At 36.1% G+C, this 20,471-nt stretch overlaps 1 protein-coding gene across 4 annotated transcripts in view; it reads right to left on the bottom strand.

Annotated features, from left to right (window-relative positions):
* Positions 1 to 20,471, bottom strand: part of BANK1 (B cell scaffold protein with ankyrin repeats 1) — a 309,895-nt gene that overhangs the window by 183,166 nt on the left and 106,258 nt on the right. For all 4 annotated transcript variants that reach the window (XM_043438794.1, XM_043438791.1, XM_043438793.1 and 1 more), the window contains exon 6: positions 6,207 to 6,312. In XM_043438794.1, the coding sequence (XP_043294729.1) occupies positions 6,207 to 6,312 (106 nt within the window). The remainder of the gene's footprint in view (positions 1 to 6,206; positions 6,313 to 20,471) is intronic.

Here is a 20,471-nt window from a genome sequence, read left to right as displayed (position 1 = left end):
CTCCTCTGTCCATGAGATTCTCCAGGTAAGAATACTGGAGTGGGTTGCCATGCCCTCCTCCAGGGGATCTCCCAAACCCAGGGATCGAACCCACATCTCTTAGGTCTCCCTGAATTGGCAGGCGGTTTCTTTACCACTAGCACCAACTGGGAAGCCAGATAAGCTGCCTTATAGTCCTATAAACAAGAGCTCTTTATTTTTGAAGCTCAAATAATACTAGTCTGATACCTAATGCTTACCAGGGTTTTATTGATTTTAATCTATGGTTAGCTTCATTGCCATCAACAAATTAACACATTAAGTATTTACTGAGTACTAGAGACTTTTTCAGGCACTAGGAATAAATTCATGAACAAAATGGACAGGGCTCCTTCCTCAAGGACAGCATTTGCCCCCAGAGGCAAAAGTTGTGATTTGAAGAGAAAAATGTGCTATGAAACAAAAATCACTATGTTTTGGGGATTGCAAAAAAATACCATAAAGAGTATCTGAGATAATTTCAAACTTGGCTTTATAAATTATTCATTAAAGTCATAAATTTAAATAATTCAGCACAAATAATTCATAACCTTTCCTCTTCAGTAAGGTCATCTGCCTGAGAAGCTAACTCCAACTGTCCCTCTTTCTCTGGGGCTCCTGTGCCTCAGAGAGCCACAGCTCGTCACAGTGGATAGGGAGGCAGTGGCCAGGGAGTGGTTAATAACCTCTGCTGGCTGACTGGATTCACCCCAGCCCTGCCACCATTTGAGCAAATGATAGACATCTCTCAATGCCTCATCTGTAAACCAGGTTTGAAAATAGTACCTACCATGGGTTTGTTGAGAGGAATTACATGATATAAAGTAAGAGACGTTCTTAGAATTATTCTTAACCCAGAGTACATAATATGCAAGCATTAGCTCTTATTAGTAGAGGAAAAACACACTATATTAGTGATACTGATTTTTCTGATTTTATTTTCTCTTCCTTCTTCTTGGATGCACTCTGAATGTATGGATTTTACTTATTTATCTCACATTCCTCTATCTTCCCTCAGCATCTAGAAGAGTACCTAGTATAAAGCAGAGTGTGTTAAACTTCTAAGAATTCATGAGGGTTTATTTTCGTTTTTAGTAATGATACACAAAAAATAGTCATGTATGGATGTGAAAGCTGGACCACAAAGAAGGCTGAGTGCCTAACAACTGATGCTTTTGAACTGTGGTGCTGGAGAAGACTCTTGAGAGTCCCTTGGGCAGCAAGGAGATCCAACCAGTCAATCAAACAAATCAATCCTGAACACTCATTGGAAGGACTGATGCTGAAGCTGAAGCGCCAATACTTGGACCACCTTATGCAAACTGTCCATTCATTGGAAAATATCCTCATGCTAGGAAAGACTGAGGGAAGGAGGAGAAGCGGGAAACAGAGGATGAGAGAGTTGGATGGTATCATCAACTCAATAGATATGAGTCTGAGCAAACTCCGGGAGACAGTGAAAAACACGGAAGCCTGGTGTCCTGCAGTCCATGGTGTCAGAGTTGGACACAACTGAGTGAACAACAACAAAAAAACCTTCAGCTCATGAAATTTACTTGAGAATATGTGAAATATATCCTTGGGAGGATATATGAAAAAAATCTATACTTGGAGACTGTGTTGTCAAAAAAATGAACTGGAAGAATCTATAATATTACAGGCAATTTACATACCAAAACTCTAGTTTACTCAATCACTACAAGTTTCGATAATGTGTTATGTGTAAATCTGTTCCTAATTTCCTGTTTTTATTTTAGCAGTGATGCATGTGTAACTACTTTGAAGTGAGTTTACATGAATACAATTATTTTCTTATTACCTTTACTTCTCATGTCAGAATGAGGAATAATCTTCCCAATTTCTTTTCTTTTGAATTGATTTCTTCATTGCCCCTATATTCTATTCAGGTGATTTAAAGTGAAAACTAAAGAGGTACACACAACTTCACGCATTGTGAAATTCATATTTGGGGACAACATTTAAAAATATTTCTTGCAAAATACCTTTGATATTGCTTCTTTCTGTTCCTAATTTTCTTTTCAGGGAGTTCAGTTCATTTTAGTCACTCGGTCGTGTCTGACTCTTTGTGACCCCATGAACTGCAGCATGCCAGGCCTCCCTGTCCATCACCAACTCCCGGAGTCCACCCAAACCCATGTCCATCGAGTCAGTGATGCCATCCAACCATCTCATCCTCTATCGTCCCCTTCTCCTCCTGCCCTCAATCTTTCCCAGCATCAGGGTCTCTTCAAATGAGTCAGCTCTTCGCATCAGGTGGCCAAAATATTGGAGTTTCAGCTTCAGCATCAGTCCTTCCAATGAACACCCAGGACTGATCTCCTTCAGGATGGACTGGTTGGATTTCCTTGCAGTCCAAGGGACTCTCAAGAATCTTCTCCAACACCACAGTTCAAAAGCATCAAGACTTCGGCACTCAGCTTTCTTCACAGTCCAACTCTCACATCCATACATGACACCTGGAAAAACCATAGCCTTGACTAGACAGACGTTGGTTGACAAAGCAATGTCTCTGCTTTATAATATGCTGTCTAGGTTGGTCTTAAGTTTCCTTCCAAGGAGTAAGCGTCTTTTAATTTCATGGCTGCAATCACCATCTGCAGTGATTTTGGAGCCCCCAAAAATAAAGTCAGCCACTGTTTCCACTGTTTCCCCATCTATTTGCCATGAAGTGATGGGACCGGATGCCATGATCTTAGTTTTCTGAATGTTGAGCTTTAAGCCAACTGTTTCACTCTCCTCTTTCACTTTCATCAAGAGGCTCTTTAGTTCCTCTTTGCTTTCTGCCATAATGGTGATGTCATCTGCATATCTGAGGTTATTGATATTTATCCTGGCAATCTTGATTGCAGCTTGTGCTTCCTCCAGCCCAGCGTTTCTCATGATGTACTCTGCATATAAGTTAAACAAGCAGGGTGATAATATACAGCCTTGATGTACTCCTTTTCCTATTTGGAACCTGTCTGTTTTTCCATGTCCAGTTTTAACTGTTGCTTCCTGACCTGCATACAGATTTCTCAAGAGGCAGGTCATGTGGTCTGGTATTCCCATCTCTTGAAGAATTTTCCACAGTTTGTTGTGATCCACACAGTCAAAGGCTTTGGCATAGTCAATAAAGCAGAAATAGATGTTTTTCTGGAACTCTCTTGCTTTTTTGATGATCCAGTGGATGTTGGCAATTGGATCTCTGGTTCCTCTGCCTTTTCTAAAGCCAGCTTGAACATCTGGAAGTTCATGGTTCATGTATTGCTGAAGTCTGGCTTGGAGAATTTTAAGCATCACTTTACTAGTATGTGAGATGAGTGCAATTGTGCAGTAGTTTGAGCATTTTTGGCATTGCCTTTCTTTGGGACTGGAATGAAAACTGACTTTTTCCAGTCCTGGGGTCACTGCTGAGTTTTCCAAATTTGCTGGCATATTGAGTTCAGCACTTTGATCTTTCAGGATTTGAAATAGCTCAATTGGAATTCCATCACCTCCACTAGCTTTGTTTGTAGTGATGCTTCCTAAGGCCCACTTGACTTCAGGGAGTAGCATCAGTAATTTCTTGTTTGTGAAAACATTTCTTTCTATGTTGAACTATGCTACATATATCTCTAGTGGTGTTTCTATAGAAGTTCTTCAACAACATATCATTAATTCCATTCCATGTATAAGGCTTCTCAAATCTCATCATCCTTTCATCCTGAACATTAAGAAAATGTAGGTGCAAGGTCTTAAAGATCAGATATTTTGAAGCTGACACAGTCAAGATTATAGGGCCAATGAGGCAAGCAAAACATGAGTTCAGCCGTATTCATGTCTATGTTGCATATTTTATTATGTAATTTGTATTATGTTATTTTGTACTTTCACTAGGAATTAGAATCTAATGTTATGTTATGTTTGCTTCTGTTATAGGTTTAATAGCTCTGCCACCTAGCAATAACCAACAATATGGTTTTTGAATGAATTACCTAGATTATACTGAACTATCCATTTTTAGCTTCTTCTCAAAAGTGCAATCGTTTCATAAAAATATTTTTCCAAATACAAAATAATCATTACAGTCTAATAATGGATCAAATTTTTCATATGCTATTAACTTAAGAGAGTAATATATTCTCAGTGTCAAAGATCAATACGAAGATGAATTATTTGGCAGGTCCGCAATATTGATATAGTGAAAAAATTGAGAACTGATGAACTTGGCCACCCACTGGAATTACCTGGAAAACCTGAAAAAGTACTGATAGCTGGAATCCACTCAAAGATTCTTTATTAATTTGGGGGTGTGGCTTGGGCATAGGCGGTTCTGAAGGCTTTGTAGCTAATTACAACATGCGCCAAGTTTCAGAACCACTGTTCTAAACCCTTGATACTCAAGGTTTGAGAACCAGCAACATCAGTTTTACCTGGAAGTTTGTTTAAATAGCAGAAGCTTAACTATTCCCCATACCTATTGAATCAGATCCACATTATCAGGGCTTCAATTTAAACTATAAAGAATCCTTTTCCTAAAAAAAAAATAAAGGACCAAGTCTATTCCATCCTTTCCAACTCTAAAATCCAGATCCTTCAACATGAATGAGACACTCAGAAGCACTTTCAAACTTACCTAGAATTCTTTATCTATAAATGAGGGACCAAAGCCATCCTATCCTCTCCAACTCCACAATTCTCATTTCACAAACTTAAATATAATGCTGAGGGAATTTGTAAAAATTGTGTCATCATTTCATCTTCATGCCTTTACATACACTTTCTTTTCCTTAGAATTCCTGTTTCCTTTCTCTTCTCTCATTGAGACATATCATTTAAGATCTAGGTAAAATCCTATTTCCTTTAGGAAACACATCTTGAAAAATAATATAGCTTTTCTCTAAAATTCTATTGTCAATGAAATCAATTTCATGAAGGGTAGCACATTTTTTTTCCTTTCTATGATTACATACATAATATCTTGTTTTCCCAGTTAAACGATGAGTATCTTAAGTAAGGGATCATGTCATGTTCCTTTTCTAACCCAACCCAATGTCTAACTTTTGTAAGTGAACTGTATATTGTTAAAAGGTATGTGGGAAATAAAAATAATTGTGCATTACTCTCACAAGATTACGTATTCAAAAGCAGACTACCAATGCCCTTTCCACACAATGTGACCTTACCACACGAAATGCACATTCTAGCACATCTGGGTGAATCTAATCAGTTGTGCCTTAAGGCTCCTATTCTTTTCTTCCTGCTTCCCTCAGGCCTGACAGCCTGATGATGAAACTATTTCAAATAGCACAGAAACTCTACCGAAGAAAACCTTTGCTCATCAGCCCTACAGTATACCTATAGGAGACCTCTCATGTCATGCAGCCATGCCTGTCTTACTCACCATTACATCTCCATCATTGTGTTTGGCACATACTGAGCATAAAACTGTATTAGAAACAGTATGTCAACCAAAAACACAGGAATAAGCAATAAACAATGCATGCCACTGAGCTTGTGATAACATTTAGAAGTACAGTCTTTTATTATAGTAGCTCTTATAAATATTTCCCTTTATAAATATGTATATGTATATTTCTATGATAAAAATAATGCGCAGTCATTGTAGAAAACACAGATTTAGCAAAATGAAAAAATGTAATCCCTGAAAGAGCAGAATCCAAGTATAGCAGATGCATATCTGTACAGACTATTGATTTATATATGTATATATGCATATATATATGGGTGTGTGCATTTATTTATATATGTATATACACAAACATATGCTATTAAACATATATACCTCTTAAAACAGGCTCACACTCTATCTCCTGCTATATATCCTACTTTTATTTGATTAAGTATAAATCAAAGCATCACTCCAGTCAGCAAATCAATTTATAATAAAATTTGTTTATGACAGTTGCATTAACATATATACCAAAGTTTATTTGATCAATTACCTATCTTTAAATGACTGAGTTATTCCATTTTTGGTAATTATAAATAATGCTATGATGAACAATTTTCCTCGTTCATTATCCAAATATTTCCTTAGACTAAAAACCAGCTCTCTCATCAGGGGATGGGAGTTTTTGAAAACATTTCATCAGCAATTCTACATTCTTTGCTGTAATATTTATTAAGCAGTTATACAGAGTGAAATGTGACAAAAAGAATAATTGATGCAGTTGGAAAATACTCACATTCTTTTTGAGGGCAGATTTCAGTTTGGAGTGATTGGAATTCATAGAATGGTATCTCATGTTTGAATGTGGATGTGAGAATATCATCAAGTTCGTCAATGTCATTCTGTTTTCAAATGAAATGGAAATGTATTGTTAGTTTAATTATTTACAAAGAAACTTATCTTAGTGCAATATAATAAAAATTATTGACTGGAATAAATACTGGGTAACCTTTAATAATACTTACAACTTTTAAAAAATAATAACACAAAATATTAGGGACATGGAAAAAAGAATAACAGAAAAATGAATGCAAGAAATAAGTCTTTGCTTTTGGTTGGGCTTCCTTTGTGACTCAGCTGGTAAAGAATCTGCTTGCAATGTGGGAGACCTGGGTTTGATCCCTGGGTTGGGAAGATCCCCTGGAGAAGGGAAAAGCTACCCACTCCAGTATTCTGGCCTGGAGAATTCCATGTGCTGTATAGTCCATGGGGTCGCAAAAAGTTGGACACAACTGAGCAATTTTCATGCATTCACTTTAGATGAGCTAATTTACTTGAAAATTGACTAATTTTAGAAAAGCTTTATAGAAAGTCAATGATAACACTGAAATTTGTTTCAATAATAAATTCTGTTAAAATACATGTTTCGTTTTAATAAATGAGATAAAATGATGAATCTGATTCAATTTAAGGGTCAGAAATGAAAGTCTTAGATTATTTTACTTCTGTGTCAAAGTGAGGGTGAATATTCATCTTGACCTATTTTTTCCCCTGTAGATATAAAATAATTATATATCAACTTTATTTCCCTAATTTGAACATTTTGGGAGGGTTATTGGTCTTGTACTACCAATGACATAACTGACTGCAAAGGCTACCATTCTTTTAAGCTGTGTTTTGTGAAGCAATAGCTGAGATTAAACTGACTTGTGACCTAGATGGATTAAAGCTGAGAAAGTAGGCCAATGAACAAAAGCCATGGGGTGGAGAGTGGATTATGGAACAAAAATATCTACTAATGACTTTTGAAATGATTTCCAAGTAAATTAGATAGACTGCCAATATAAAGTCCCAGAAATTGGATGATTGGGTTGAAAAAAATGATGTTACTCTATTTCTTCATTTTTCAATAATTTGGATACCTCAAATAACAAAGTGGTTCAAGCCTTTCTGGATTTTCTAAAAGTCCTGTTTAGAAGTGAAGAGAAAGGATGAAAGTTATAGCTATGTAACGCAAAGCAAAATGAAAGTGTTAGTGGCTCAGTATTGTCCGACTCTTTGCGACCCCATGGACTTTAGCCCACCAGGTTCCTCTGTCCATGGGATTTCCCAGGCAAGAATACTGGAGTGGATTGCCATTTCTTCCTCCAGGGGATCTTCCTGTCCCAGGGATCAAACCTGCATCTCCTGCATTGGTATGCAATTTTTTTTTTTTTTTTTTTACCATTTAGCCATATCTAACTAAAAGGGTGGTTAAAAATACAAAAATCTAGTCTTCCCATCTTTAATAGCAGACAAGAGGCAGGGAAAAAGGTTTTAAAATATTCATGTTGAATGAAGAAACCTCTAAGGTTGACTACAGAATACTAAGTTATTTTTAAAAATCTGGTAGAGAAATACAGTACTAGTAAGGAATCTTTATTAACAAGATAAATGATTTCAGTGAAATAATCATAGGAAGGCTGTGAAATGTTCAAAATAGGAGACAAAACACATCATTTGCAGCCTTTTACTTTCAGATATCTAAAAGGAAAGTCAATGTTGAACTAAAAACATCTTGTTTTTCTTATAACAAATTTCTATGTTTCCTTAAGTTTCACTAGTAAAAGAAAATAAGGTTCACTTCGTTTATTCCATTGTCCATAATGTGTGCTATGAAAGCCAGCCAAAATAGACATCTAAAGGAAAATTTGATACATAGTTTACATATCTTAAACAAAATTTCCTCCTACAGCTTGTAAAAAGAATGACAGAGAACAGAACAAATATTTTCTGGTTATGAAAAGCCTTTTGTTTTTTACTTTATGAGTATTCAACTTCAGGCGCTTAATGTAAAAGAATAAACACCATCTAAGTTCTAATGAGATGGATGAAACTGGAGCCCATTATACACAGTGAAGTAAGCCAGAAAGATAAAGACCAATACAGTATACTAATGCATATATATGGAATTTAGAAAGATGGTAATGATAACCCTATATGCAAAACAGAAAAAGAGACACAGATTTACAGAACAGACTTTTGGACTCTGTGGGAGAAGGCAAGGGTGGGATGTTTTGAGAGAACAGCATCGAAACATGTATATTATCAGGGGTGAAACAGATCACCAGCCCAGGTTGGATGCATGAGACAAGTGCTCAGGGCTGGTGCACTGGGAAGACCCAGAGGGATGGGGTGGGGAGGGAGGTGGGAGGGGGGATTGGGATGGGCAATACATGTAAATCCAGTATGGCAAAAACCGTTACAATAAAAAAAAAAAAAGAATAAACAAGTAAATTGGGCTAAGATAAAAGAGATATTTTCCTTTGTCAAATTAATTTTTCTAAGTTTTAAGTAAGTCATTTCTAAGAATTTCAACATGTCATGACCACATATGCAAAAATAAATGTTAAGAGTATAAAACTATGCAATTTAACACTTCCTTCTAATATTTTGTATTTACTATTGATTAGGTATTCATGTAGCTGTAGAAAATCTTTAAGTAACTTGAAAGCATTTATACCAGGAAGAAAATATATTTTGAGATCTGAGAAACCTCTGTTGGAATGCCTGCTTCAGGGCTTATTAGTTGTGGACCTTAATAATACTTAACCAACAGAATTACTCAGGAGTTTAAATACTTTGATGTGAGCCCTCAGATATAACACATGAAATACAATCACTGTGATTTAGAAAAGTGCACATCTATTCATGAGGAGAGTTCACTCCCCAAACTAGCCTTTGCACTGACTGAACAAATTAAGTGCAAAGGCTAGTTTGGGGAAAGGAGTCTGAACGAATAATTTAGTTTCTCTTTTTAAATTAAGTAACACTTATCTTTAAAATTAGTTAGAATGTAGGTTTTATACTGTAATATAGGAATCCAAAATGTCAGAGGCTAAAGCGAGATAGAAGCCCATTCATTTCTCCTTAACATAAACATCTGGAATGAAGCAGTCTGGGGCTGCTGTCCTGGCTCCTTGATTATGGGATCCAGGCTCTATTTTGTTTCACTGCTGCATATCATTTTCATGGTTTTGGATGGTTCACAAATCATTCCCTTGTTAGCACTGTAGTCAATCACAGGAAAAAGTGAGTAATGGGGAGAGCATGACTACATCCTTCTTTTAAGAACATGATTAGAAATTTGCACAAATCACTTCCACTGACATGCTGTTGACCATTAATTAGTTATATGACTACACCTAGCTGCAAGGGAGTCAGCAAGTGTAGTAATTACCTGGGTGGTCATGTGCCAGTTATATTACCATACAAGAAAGGAAAAAGAAATATTAGTGAACAATTAGCAGTTTTAGTCATCTCCATCAGTCATGCAAAATGTGTAAACATTACAATTATGTGAAGGTAATCTGATAAAAGTTAAAAAAAAACACTCTTATAGACCATTGGTTGAATTTGACTGTGCTGAATTTTTTGACTTGATCCCTCCCTCACATAAGGTCAAAAAAGTCTCAAAACTTTAACTTGATCAAACTTGAACAGACTTTTGAATGAAGATATTTAATGACATTAATGATGAAACAAAAAAGAGATGAAATAACAAAGTTTTCTATGGCAGGCATTTGCTAGAATAACCATAAGAACCATGTCTTTTCTCACCCTTACATCCCTTTAGCAATCATTCTGTAACACCTTATTGTTAAATATGGGATTCCCAGGTGGTGTTAGTGGTAAAGAGCCTGCTGCCAATGCAAGAGATGTAAGAGATGTGGGTTTGATTCCTGGGTTGGGAAGATTCCTTGGAGGAGGGCATGGCGACCCATTCCAGTATTCTTGCCTGGAGAATCCCATGGACAAAGGAGCCTGGGGGCCTATGGTCTGCAGGGTTGCAAAGATTCAGACACAACTGAAATGATTTAGCATGCAGGTACATGCACTGTTAGATATGAAACAAAATAAGGGTGTTTTTAAAAATTTATTCAGTTTTTAACTGAATAATTGTTTTACAGAATTTTGTTGTTTTCTGTCAAACATCAATATGAATCAGCTATAGGTATACATATGTCCCTTGCCTCTTGATGTTTTTTTACAATTTGTTTAAAATTTTTTGCAATTTGTTTACATTTGTTGGTTTCTGTCATGAACAATGGAAATCAGTCATAATGACATGTATATCCCCTCCCACTTGAGCATCCCTCCCTTCCCCACATCCCACCCCTCGAGGTCATCCCAGAGCAGCAGAGCTCCCTGTGTTACACAGCAACTTCTCACTAACAATCCATTTTACACACAATAGAGTAAATATATTGATGCTACTTCCTCCATTTGTCCCACTCCCTCCCTCCCCCACTGTGTCCACTAGTCCATTCTTTACATCTCCATTCCTTGCGTCTCTGTTCCTTCCTTGCAAATAGGTTCATTAGTATCATTTTTATACATTTCATATATATGTGTTAACACTATAATTGTTTTTCTGTTTCTGACTTACTTCACTCTGTATGGCAGGACCTATGTTCATCCACCTTGCTAGAACTGACTCAAATTCATTCGTTTTTATGGCTGAGTAATATACCATTTTATATATGTACCACATCTTCTTTATCATCTGTCAATGAATATCTAGGTTGTTTCCATGCCCTGGTTATTGTAAATAATGCTGCACTGAACACGGGGGTACATGTGTCTTTTAAAAATTGTGGTTTTCTTGGGATATATGCCCAGTAGTGGGGTTGCTGGGTCATATGGTAGATTTATTCCTAATTTTTAAAAGAATCTCCATATTGTCCTCCATAATGGCTATTTCAGCTTATATTTCCACTAACAGTATAGGAGGGTTCCCTGTTCTCCATACCCTCTCTAGCATTTATTATTTGTAGATTTTTTGATGATGGCCATTCTGATTGGTGTGAGGTGATACCTCATTGTAGTTTTGATATGCATTTCTCTAATAATGACACTGAGCATCGTTTCATGTGTTTATTGGTCATTTGTATATCTTCTTAGGAGAAATATCTGTTTAGGCCTTCTGCCCACTTTTTGATTGGGCTGCTTGTTTTCCTGATACTGAGCTGCATCAGATGCTTATATATTCTGGAGATTAATTCTGTGTCAGTTGTTCTGTTTGCAGTTATTTTCTCCCATTCCGAGGGGAACTTTAAAACAAATATTGCATTAGACCATTCAAAGAAATGCCTTTCAAAAAAGCCTTATCTAAATGAGGCCATGATTTCTTGAAAAATTTTGGGAATTATTCTCTTGAGTTGTTTTAGATGCTACCTTCCAAGTCAAACAATAGAATTAGTCTCATCATTTTATATTTATTTTATTTTTTCCTTTGTTGTCCTTCTTTTTTTTTGCCCTGCTCCTTCAGCTTCAGCCAAAAGCAGCACTGCCTTAGCCAATAGCCCAATAACCTTCTCAAAATGGCCTGTATCTGTGCTATCAGGAAGCCAGGACCTCTGATTGATGGATCATATGAAGTTGGGTGGGAAATTTAATGTATATTCTTTCACCCAACAAAATACACATTGAGCAGCCATGTATCTGGCAGTGTACTTGATTTGGATATGAAACAGGGAACTAAATAGATAGCATCCCCACCTTTATTGACTTTGGAGTTTGATGAGAGACAGATAATGAAAGATAATTTGAGAACTATCACACCCAGAAAGGTCAAATTATAGTATTACAAAGAGATACACAGGGAGACATATGGATCAAGGAAGGCTCCACTGAGGAAGGGGTGCTGGATTAAAAATTGGAGTTAGAATTAACTAGATGAAGACACTGATTGGAAAGGGTGATAGAGAGAGGGTTTCAGTTACAGAGGAGCACATATAAAGGCCCTGTGGTAGGAGATTAGGAGCTAAAAGTAAAGCAGACCAGAGTTCCTGGAAAGCGGAAGCAGAGGATTAAGATGGGACCTCATTAAACCTAAAAACTTTTGCACAGTGAAGGAAACTACAAACAAGATGAAAAGGTAATCCTCAGAATGGGAGAAAATAATAGCAAGTGACACAACTGACAAAGGATTCATCTCCAAAATCCACAAGCAGTTCATTCAGTTCAATACCAGAAAAACAACCCAATCATTAAAAGTGGGCAGAAGACCTAAACAGACATTTTTCCAAAGAAGACATACAGATGGCTAACAAACACATGAAAAGATGCTCAACATACTCATTATTAGAGAAATGTAAATCAAAACTACAATGATGTATCACCTCACACCAGTCAGAATGGCCATTGTCAAAAAATCCACAATAATACAGGCTGGAGAGTGTGTGGAGAAAAGGAAATCCTCCTGCACTGTTGGGGGTAATGTAATTTATACAGCCAGTATGGAAGACAATATGGAGATTACTTAAAACACTAGGAATAAAACTACCATATGACCCAGCAACCATACTACTGGGCATATACCCTGAGGAAACCATAATTGAAAAAGACACATATACTCCGATGTTCATTGCAGCACCATTTACAATAGCCAGGACATGAAGCAACCTAGATGTTCATGGACAGACGAATGGATAAAAAAGTTGTGGTACATATACACAATGGAATATTATTCAGCCATAAAAAGAAACACATTTGATTCAGTTCCAATGGATGAACCTAGAGCCTATTATACAGAGTGAAGTAAGTCAGAAAGAGAAAGACAAATATCTCATATTAACACATATATACGGAATTTAGAAAGATGGTACTGATAAACCTATCTGCAGGGCATCAGGAAGACGCAGACATAGAGAACAACTTGTGGACACAGAGAGGGAAGGAGAGGGTGGGAGAAATTGAGAGAGTAGCATTGCAGCATATATACTGCCATACGTAAAATTAGATAGCTAGTGGAAATTTACTATATGACGCAGGGAGCTCGAATCTGGTGCTCTGTGACAATTTAGAGGGGTAGGGGGTTCAAGGAGGAGGGGACATACATATACCTATGGCTGATTAATGTTGATATATGGCAGAAACCAACACAATATTGTAAAGCAATTATCCTCCAACTAAAAATAATTTTATTAAAAAGATTAATCTGGAAGGTGAGGAGACAGTGACATCAAGGCCATATTTTTCATGCTAAATAAGTTTTTAATTCATTTAACAACTGGAATCTATTGAAGTATTTGAGCAACAGAATTGTATGCTGACATCATTCTTGTTAAAATAACCTCACAGACCGGGGACTTGGGATAAGTAGGATGTGTGCAAAACCTACAGTTGGGAACCAGTTAGGAGATTAGTCTAGCAGTGTAGGCAAGAGGAAAAGGTCCAGTAAAGTGTCAGAATTAGAAAGATGTGGAGAGAAGTGAGCAATATTTAGTAAGTAATACTGATATGGCTTAATAATGGATTGAATTTGTAGGGTGAGGGATTGCAAGGTATGAGGAGACTCCTGTGTTTCTGGCTTTTAAACTAGATTGACCATGATGCATTTCATGAGTTAGAGAACAGTGAGAGATAGGCTTAAAGGAAATCCACAGTTGGTGTATATCTCATAAGCCAATGAGATAAACTGCAGAGGAAATATCCATCAAAAAATAAGGGTGTCTAAGAATCAAAACTGGATGGATTTAAAATTTTATTTTATAGATCCACAATGAAGCAAATGCAAAGGATATCAAGAATGAAAGGCAAAGGATGTAGGAAGAAAACCAGGAACACATGTCTTCCTAGAAGTTAAGGGAAAAATTAAATCAAGACAGTAAGTTTGTTCAATGGTGTTAATTGCTGCTGAAAATTCAAGTTACACTAAATTTTAAAATGTTCATAGATTTATTGAGAGGGACTTGTACATAACTGATGTATATTTGTGTGTTGATACTTAATAAGGTTGATGAAACTAAATGGCTGATCTCTGAAAAATAATAAGTTCTTAGAAGTTTAATTTTCCTTATCAAAGATTTATTTTACTTAATTTCCTATGTCTTGATACAGTTTAATATAGAAGCATATTTCATGAATGCTAAACACAATTTAAACTTCCCAAATTATATTTCTTTATCTTATTATTAATACTATTTAATAAAGAGAACCACAAGAATGTATAATCACGTTTAGTAAACGCAAACAAACACATTTTTGCCACAAGGATTTTTAGTCTTCTAATTTCCCAAGAGGTATGGAATATTTGGGGTTTGTTCCTACCTCGTTATTTATATGAATAAAGCTACAAAGGAACCTTGTTAACGGTGTTTGATTTGTGCTTTGTTTTTTAGGGTTGTTTAAAAATGCTCGTTATGATTGAAGATCTGAATGCTCTAAAGAACTAGACAGTAAAAGCAGATGGCTGTATTTGGATGGGGTTGTTATAGACACCATTCACACCAGCACATAGACATCCTTTGCAGAGGCCAGTCAAAGCCAGCCCCAGCTTGACAAGCAGAAAGGGGATGTAAGGTGCAAGAGGGACACTTTAGTTTGGGAGAAATAAAACACTGAGGAAGGATTTATTTTCATCAAGTGAGCAGAAACTATAAATTAAGACGTCATTAACAAAATATATGCTAAAGAGTAGCTAAACTTAAACATATGGGACCAATAACTATGAAAATGGACTAAGATGGCATATAAGATCAAGAATTGTAGAGAAACAACAGTATAGTTATGTCACTGGCTATATTAATGGCTATTTCTGTGCTCAGAAATGTCTTTTTTTCTTATAACAGCTGCTGTATCCACCATTAAAGTTAACTGATTTACTTGTTTTTCTCTAAATAAATGGACGAGTGTACTAGCTGTGTGTTCTTGTTTGAGTCAATGATTTGTAACTGAGGTGGGTATGATCATTAAGTCTGAACTATCCTAATCGGGCATCATTAACCATTGCTTGACCATTACCGCAGGTAGAGACATAGCACGCAGGAAATGCCGCGTCTAAACTTCAAAAGATTTGTTTTACTCTTATCGGTCCATTCCAATTAGAAGAACAAACAATATGAAAAATGAATCCAGAAATACATCTTCAAATTGCATTTTGACTATTCTTTGTCTGATTAAAAATCTCTGATGGTTTTCTTCCTGACAGCTCAGTGGGTAAAGAATCTTTCAAAAGCCTGCAATGCAGGAGACACAGGAGACACAGGTTCTATCCCCGGGTTGGGAAGAACCCCTGGAGAAGGAGATGGCAACCCACTCCAGTATTCTTGCCTGGAGAATCCCGCAGACAATGGAGCCTGGTGGGCTACAGTCCAAATCTCTGATCAGAAATACAAAACAAGTAATAAAACCAATCAAAGGTACATGAAACTCGAATCACTTCCTTCTTTTCTGGGGGTAGAGTTAAGAATCAGTGCAAATAAAATGGAAATAAAGGCTATATGGAAAGCCCATATATTTGCAAGTCAATCCTCTTTAATGGAGAATGGTCATAACTCTCAATCTAAATAAGCATTTTGTTTTTCTTGACTTACAATTATGGAATATTTGAGCTGGAAATGACCTTGGAGATCATATACTTAAACTTCTTCACTGTTCACAGGAGGGAATTCCTTTAGCACTAGGGAAAATGAGCTCTCATGAAGTGATTACTTACTTAATAAAAGAATCCAACTCCTGCTCCTGCCCTATCTAGAACGATTTCTCTTAAGCCACACCGCCACAGTCCAGTAGGAAAAAGGAAAGATAATAAGCAGCCTTTTGAGAGAGGTAAGACCTTAGGCATTTTTGAGTAATAAACCTCTCCTTAACATTCATAAGAAAGGCAAGATCAGAATCAAAAATTTTACAGCCATTAAAAGTCAGCAATGAAGTATATTTGGGAAGCTTGATGTGCTGCAGCTCACAGGGTCGCAAAGTGTCAGACATGACTTAGTAACTGAACAACAATGAAGTATATGTACAAGGAGTTCATGACTGAGGTAGGATGTAATTTGTAGTACAAATTTGCCTAGTATTGTGAACTTTTGAGAGTTCCTTACTTTCATAAGCATCAGACTCATTTATTCAATTTTATAATAAATAGCAGTATAATTTTTAAAAGGGAAGATTTCTTTTCTCTCTTATTTGTATACTCATACCATAGTTTTTCACTTATTTTTTCATATAGCAATAGGAAAAAAGGTATCATTCTTTTCTCATTTTTTAAACCCTAAGTATCAGTTGTGTCAGATGCATCAGGAACTATAACTATGTGAAGAAACTGAGTATGCAAAGATGAAAAACACAATGCCGTGCCTTAAAGATGAGGCTGCTGCTGCTGCTGCTAAGTCACTTCAGTCGTGTCCGACTCTGTGCGACCCCATAGTGAAGGGTAAATGGCTTACTGTGTGTTACAAGAAGGCGCCGTCCTGGGTGGCTAAAACACAGGAATAATGGAGGAAATTAAGGAGACAAGGAGGCATGCTGTGGAGGAGTCAGTGTTGGAAAAGATGTAGGACCCTGAAGCCTTGTGTGTTTATCAACCTTTTGAGAGAGGCAAGGACTTTAAAAAAAAAAACAAGTTAAGAGGCCTGGAAGGTGCCAGTTTCTCTCTGTAGGAAGAATCTTCTGAAGGCCTCTTTAAGGGAGATAACTGCCAACACTTAAGCTTTAACTTAATGAAGAAACTAACCTGTAAAGGAACTAAAAAAAAAAAAAACCTGGGAAATTCCTCATGATGTGAGAGTTCTCTTAGTCCATATGCTCTACTTCAACCCCATCTGGTGTCACAGTGTATTAACTATTTGTAGGCAGTATACCAAAGATTGGATAATACAATTTAATAAAAAGTGGCAATGAAGTGCATCTAACATGACGATGAAAATAAGATTTCAATAGGTATAAAGTAAAACATGCAAGATAATAAACATATTCAATGCAATATACCTTTTAATCAATAAGAACTACAACTAATAAAAATTATTTGGTAATATTTCAAAAACTCTTTTGATAAACATGAGCCTAACGCTTTGATCAATAATTGCTATTATAGTTTTGCATTCTGACCTAGTTTGGTTTTTATATTATATCTAGTTGTTCCTATATAGTTATATTTATTGTTGCCCCTAGATAATTTTGTAAATAAGATGGAAGTCTCAAAGGTTTTAATTATCTCAGTTAAATAGGAGTTACTAGTTTTTCTAACACTAATACTTGAATTCTAATTATCTTCCCAAATAGGGCTTTGGATTTTTTCATTTGAATTCACTGTTCTAGGTGATGGTCGGGAAATTGTCCCTTTATGAGGCTATGTGCTGGGGTTTAGTATTTATGCAAAAAAATACAAAATGATTTAGGAAGCAGTTAGGTAATAAGCTGGTTTAGCTAAAGTCTTCTGAAACCAATAGACATCTTCAAAATAAACTAAGAAAATAAAATTTCTCATTATCATTTCTTTCCTCAAATTCACAGGATGATCATTTTGCTATATGCCCTACAGTTTTTAAATGATAATAGAAAGTCTCTTACCACAAATTTGAGGATTACTGAAAACTAAAATCCATAGATTTCTCATTATTATTCCTTTCCTCAAATTTCCAGAATGCTCATGTTATTAAATGCCCAAAAGCTTTGAAATGATTATAGGAAGTATCTAATCACTAATTTTAAGGATTACTTAAATCACATCTGCCATTAACATTTACAAGAAAACTCAGGATAGCTCTTCTAGTATACCATTTCAGTTAAGTAGGTAGAATATTAAAAAAAACCACACAACCCTTAAGTCTACTGGTATATGTCCTCACAGATATACAATAACTATGGTGAATAAAATTCACCATATGTTGTTCTTTGAGTAGAGATGGTCAGTGGACTATCTGCGACATACACAAATTTCCCAGTTTAAGTAGCTGAGAAGCACATGAAAGAAATAGTAATGTCGTATGCTGGAGAGGAAAAGCATAACTTTTTACAACTTTCAGAATATAACCTATATGAGAGCAAAGCAAAATGTCAAAAGGAGCAAACAAAAGCCCATAAGGAGAAACACAGTGTGAGTTGGGGCACGTCCTTTGAGGCCAAGTAACCCTAAAACACATCAAGGTTCCTTTGCGTCCCTGTAGCTCCTTCTTTTTAATCAAGGGTGGAGTCTGATTTTTACCATCTCAGCAAATTCATGGTAGGGACACCGCACATGGTCCAGATGCCAATGGGTGAGATGAAACCCATGACATACCTTGTCCAAGATGAAAAAGAAACAGTGACATGCAGCCTTCCCTTCTGTCAGGATTGTGATGGTGTAGCTTGGTCTGGTCTGAAATCTCAGTCTCAGAATTTGTTTAATTTAAATCCACAACATGTATAGGTCCTCTTATGACAATAGCGAAAACTCTAAAATATCTTAATTTGTCTACATTAATCCAAATCTCTTAATGTTTCTTACCAAGCTGCAGTCTACTGTCACCAACTTAGCATAATTCTCCTCTCAGGACTCAGACCTCAGGTTTAAAGTGTCTCCCAAGAGTGAAAACCTGAATCAAGCTGTGACTGCCTGCAATCCCCCTTTCACTAGGTACCAGGGCTCAGTGGAGGGAACCCTTCCTCACCTCTCATTTCTGACACTGAGGGTAGAAATGAAACATTATTTTTCTAGTTCTCGAAAAACTACTCAGAAAAAGTTTGTGTTCATTCAAAGCTGCAGAAGAAATCATGACTTGGATATCTGAAACATTTGAAACACTGTTTGAGTCATAAATTACATTTCATTTTCACTATGCACAAAATATTTTTTTTGCTCCCCAAACGCAAAATCAACAGAAAAATGTGTTTTGGGAACTACTTTACTTCTATGCTGACTGAATACCTTATAATGCAATATAACACTTCATTAGTCACTTTCTAGTGAATAAAGTTTTTAAAGTAGAGAATAAGGTAGACATATTACAGGAAAATGAAAAAAATCTGTATTTCAAGCTGTTACTTTTATTTTTGCTTTGCGATTACAATATAGACATTTTGTCAAATATCCTCAGGCTCCTCAGTTTGACAAATGGTATTTTACTCTCTATTCTCTAGGACATTTTTACCTTTTCTATTGTTCTAAAATATATCATTCATAAAGGAGAATTCTAATAGAAAAAAATGTGTCACACAAAACAAATAACAAAACCACCAATTCCAAACTAGTTTAAACAGTAAGGCTTCCTGACAACCTGTCAACATCATTATCATTGATGGTTTTGTTACAAACCTAAGGGAGTGTTTTGTGGTAAATCTAAAGATGACATGTTCAGTTCAACTACCTGTTTCTTCATCTTGCCTCTGGTCTACCTCCTCCTTCCCCAAGAAAAACCAAGGCAATTAAGCAAGGTTGTAGTTCTAATTATCAAATAGCTGTTAAATGAAATGACAGTTTTTTCAGTGAAGATTTGATGTAATAAGCATATAAAGAAGTCCCACATTAAGCAAGCTTTCTACTAAAAGTGGATCATGTAACAACGAAAAAAATGCAGAAATTAAACGAACGGCTTACAATGAATCAAAATGCACATTTTACCTTCTCAGTCCATCAGGGCAGGGCACTCACAGTACCTACCATTCACTGGAAAATGTCCAAACTAAGGGCCCTGGATAGGACTGTAAACTCCACAGCAAGTCATCACTGCCAAGAACCACTATGTCACACCAGAGAAAAAAACCTGAAAATGCCTCTTTGTAGAGTTCCCAGAAAAGTTTGACTTTTCTGGAATTTCAAATAAATATTATTAATTTAAAGAAATAACTTTCACTGTCAGAAGACAGTGATAAATGAAACTAAGAAAAAAAATACACTGAGCTTGGAAACGTCCTCATGAAAATAACAATCTCCAGGTTGACACCACACACTTCCATTTTGGTGGTATTCTTGACTTATCTGAATCCTTAACTTTAAAACTTCTTTTATTTTGTATTACCCACATCTGGCTAAAGAGAAAATTCATTGTTTAAGAGTTCTCTTTAAAAAAAAAAAAAAAAAAAGAGTTCTCTTTAATCCTTTTGTCTTTATCTGGTCTGCAAGAGCTTTAGAATGAGCGCATCAGAGTAGCTTTAATACTTTGTAATGGATAACCTGTTGTGACATCATCTGGAATGACTTGACTTATACTAACTAATTTATCCACATTTCTGCATCACAGAGGTCAATTTTTTCCTTTCCTATTGATCAGTAATTCATTTTATTCAACCAGCATTCAGACTTTATACTAAAGTATGCATT

The sequence above is a fragment of the Cervus canadensis genome, chromosome 19, assembly GCF_019320065.1.
Source record: "Cervus canadensis isolate Bull #8, Minnesota chromosome 19, ASM1932006v1, whole genome shotgun sequence".
NCBI classification, from domain to species: Eukaryota; Metazoa; Chordata; class Mammalia; order Artiodactyla; family Cervidae; genus Cervus; species Cervus canadensis.
This window is presented reverse-complemented; position numbering and strand designations above follow the sequence as displayed.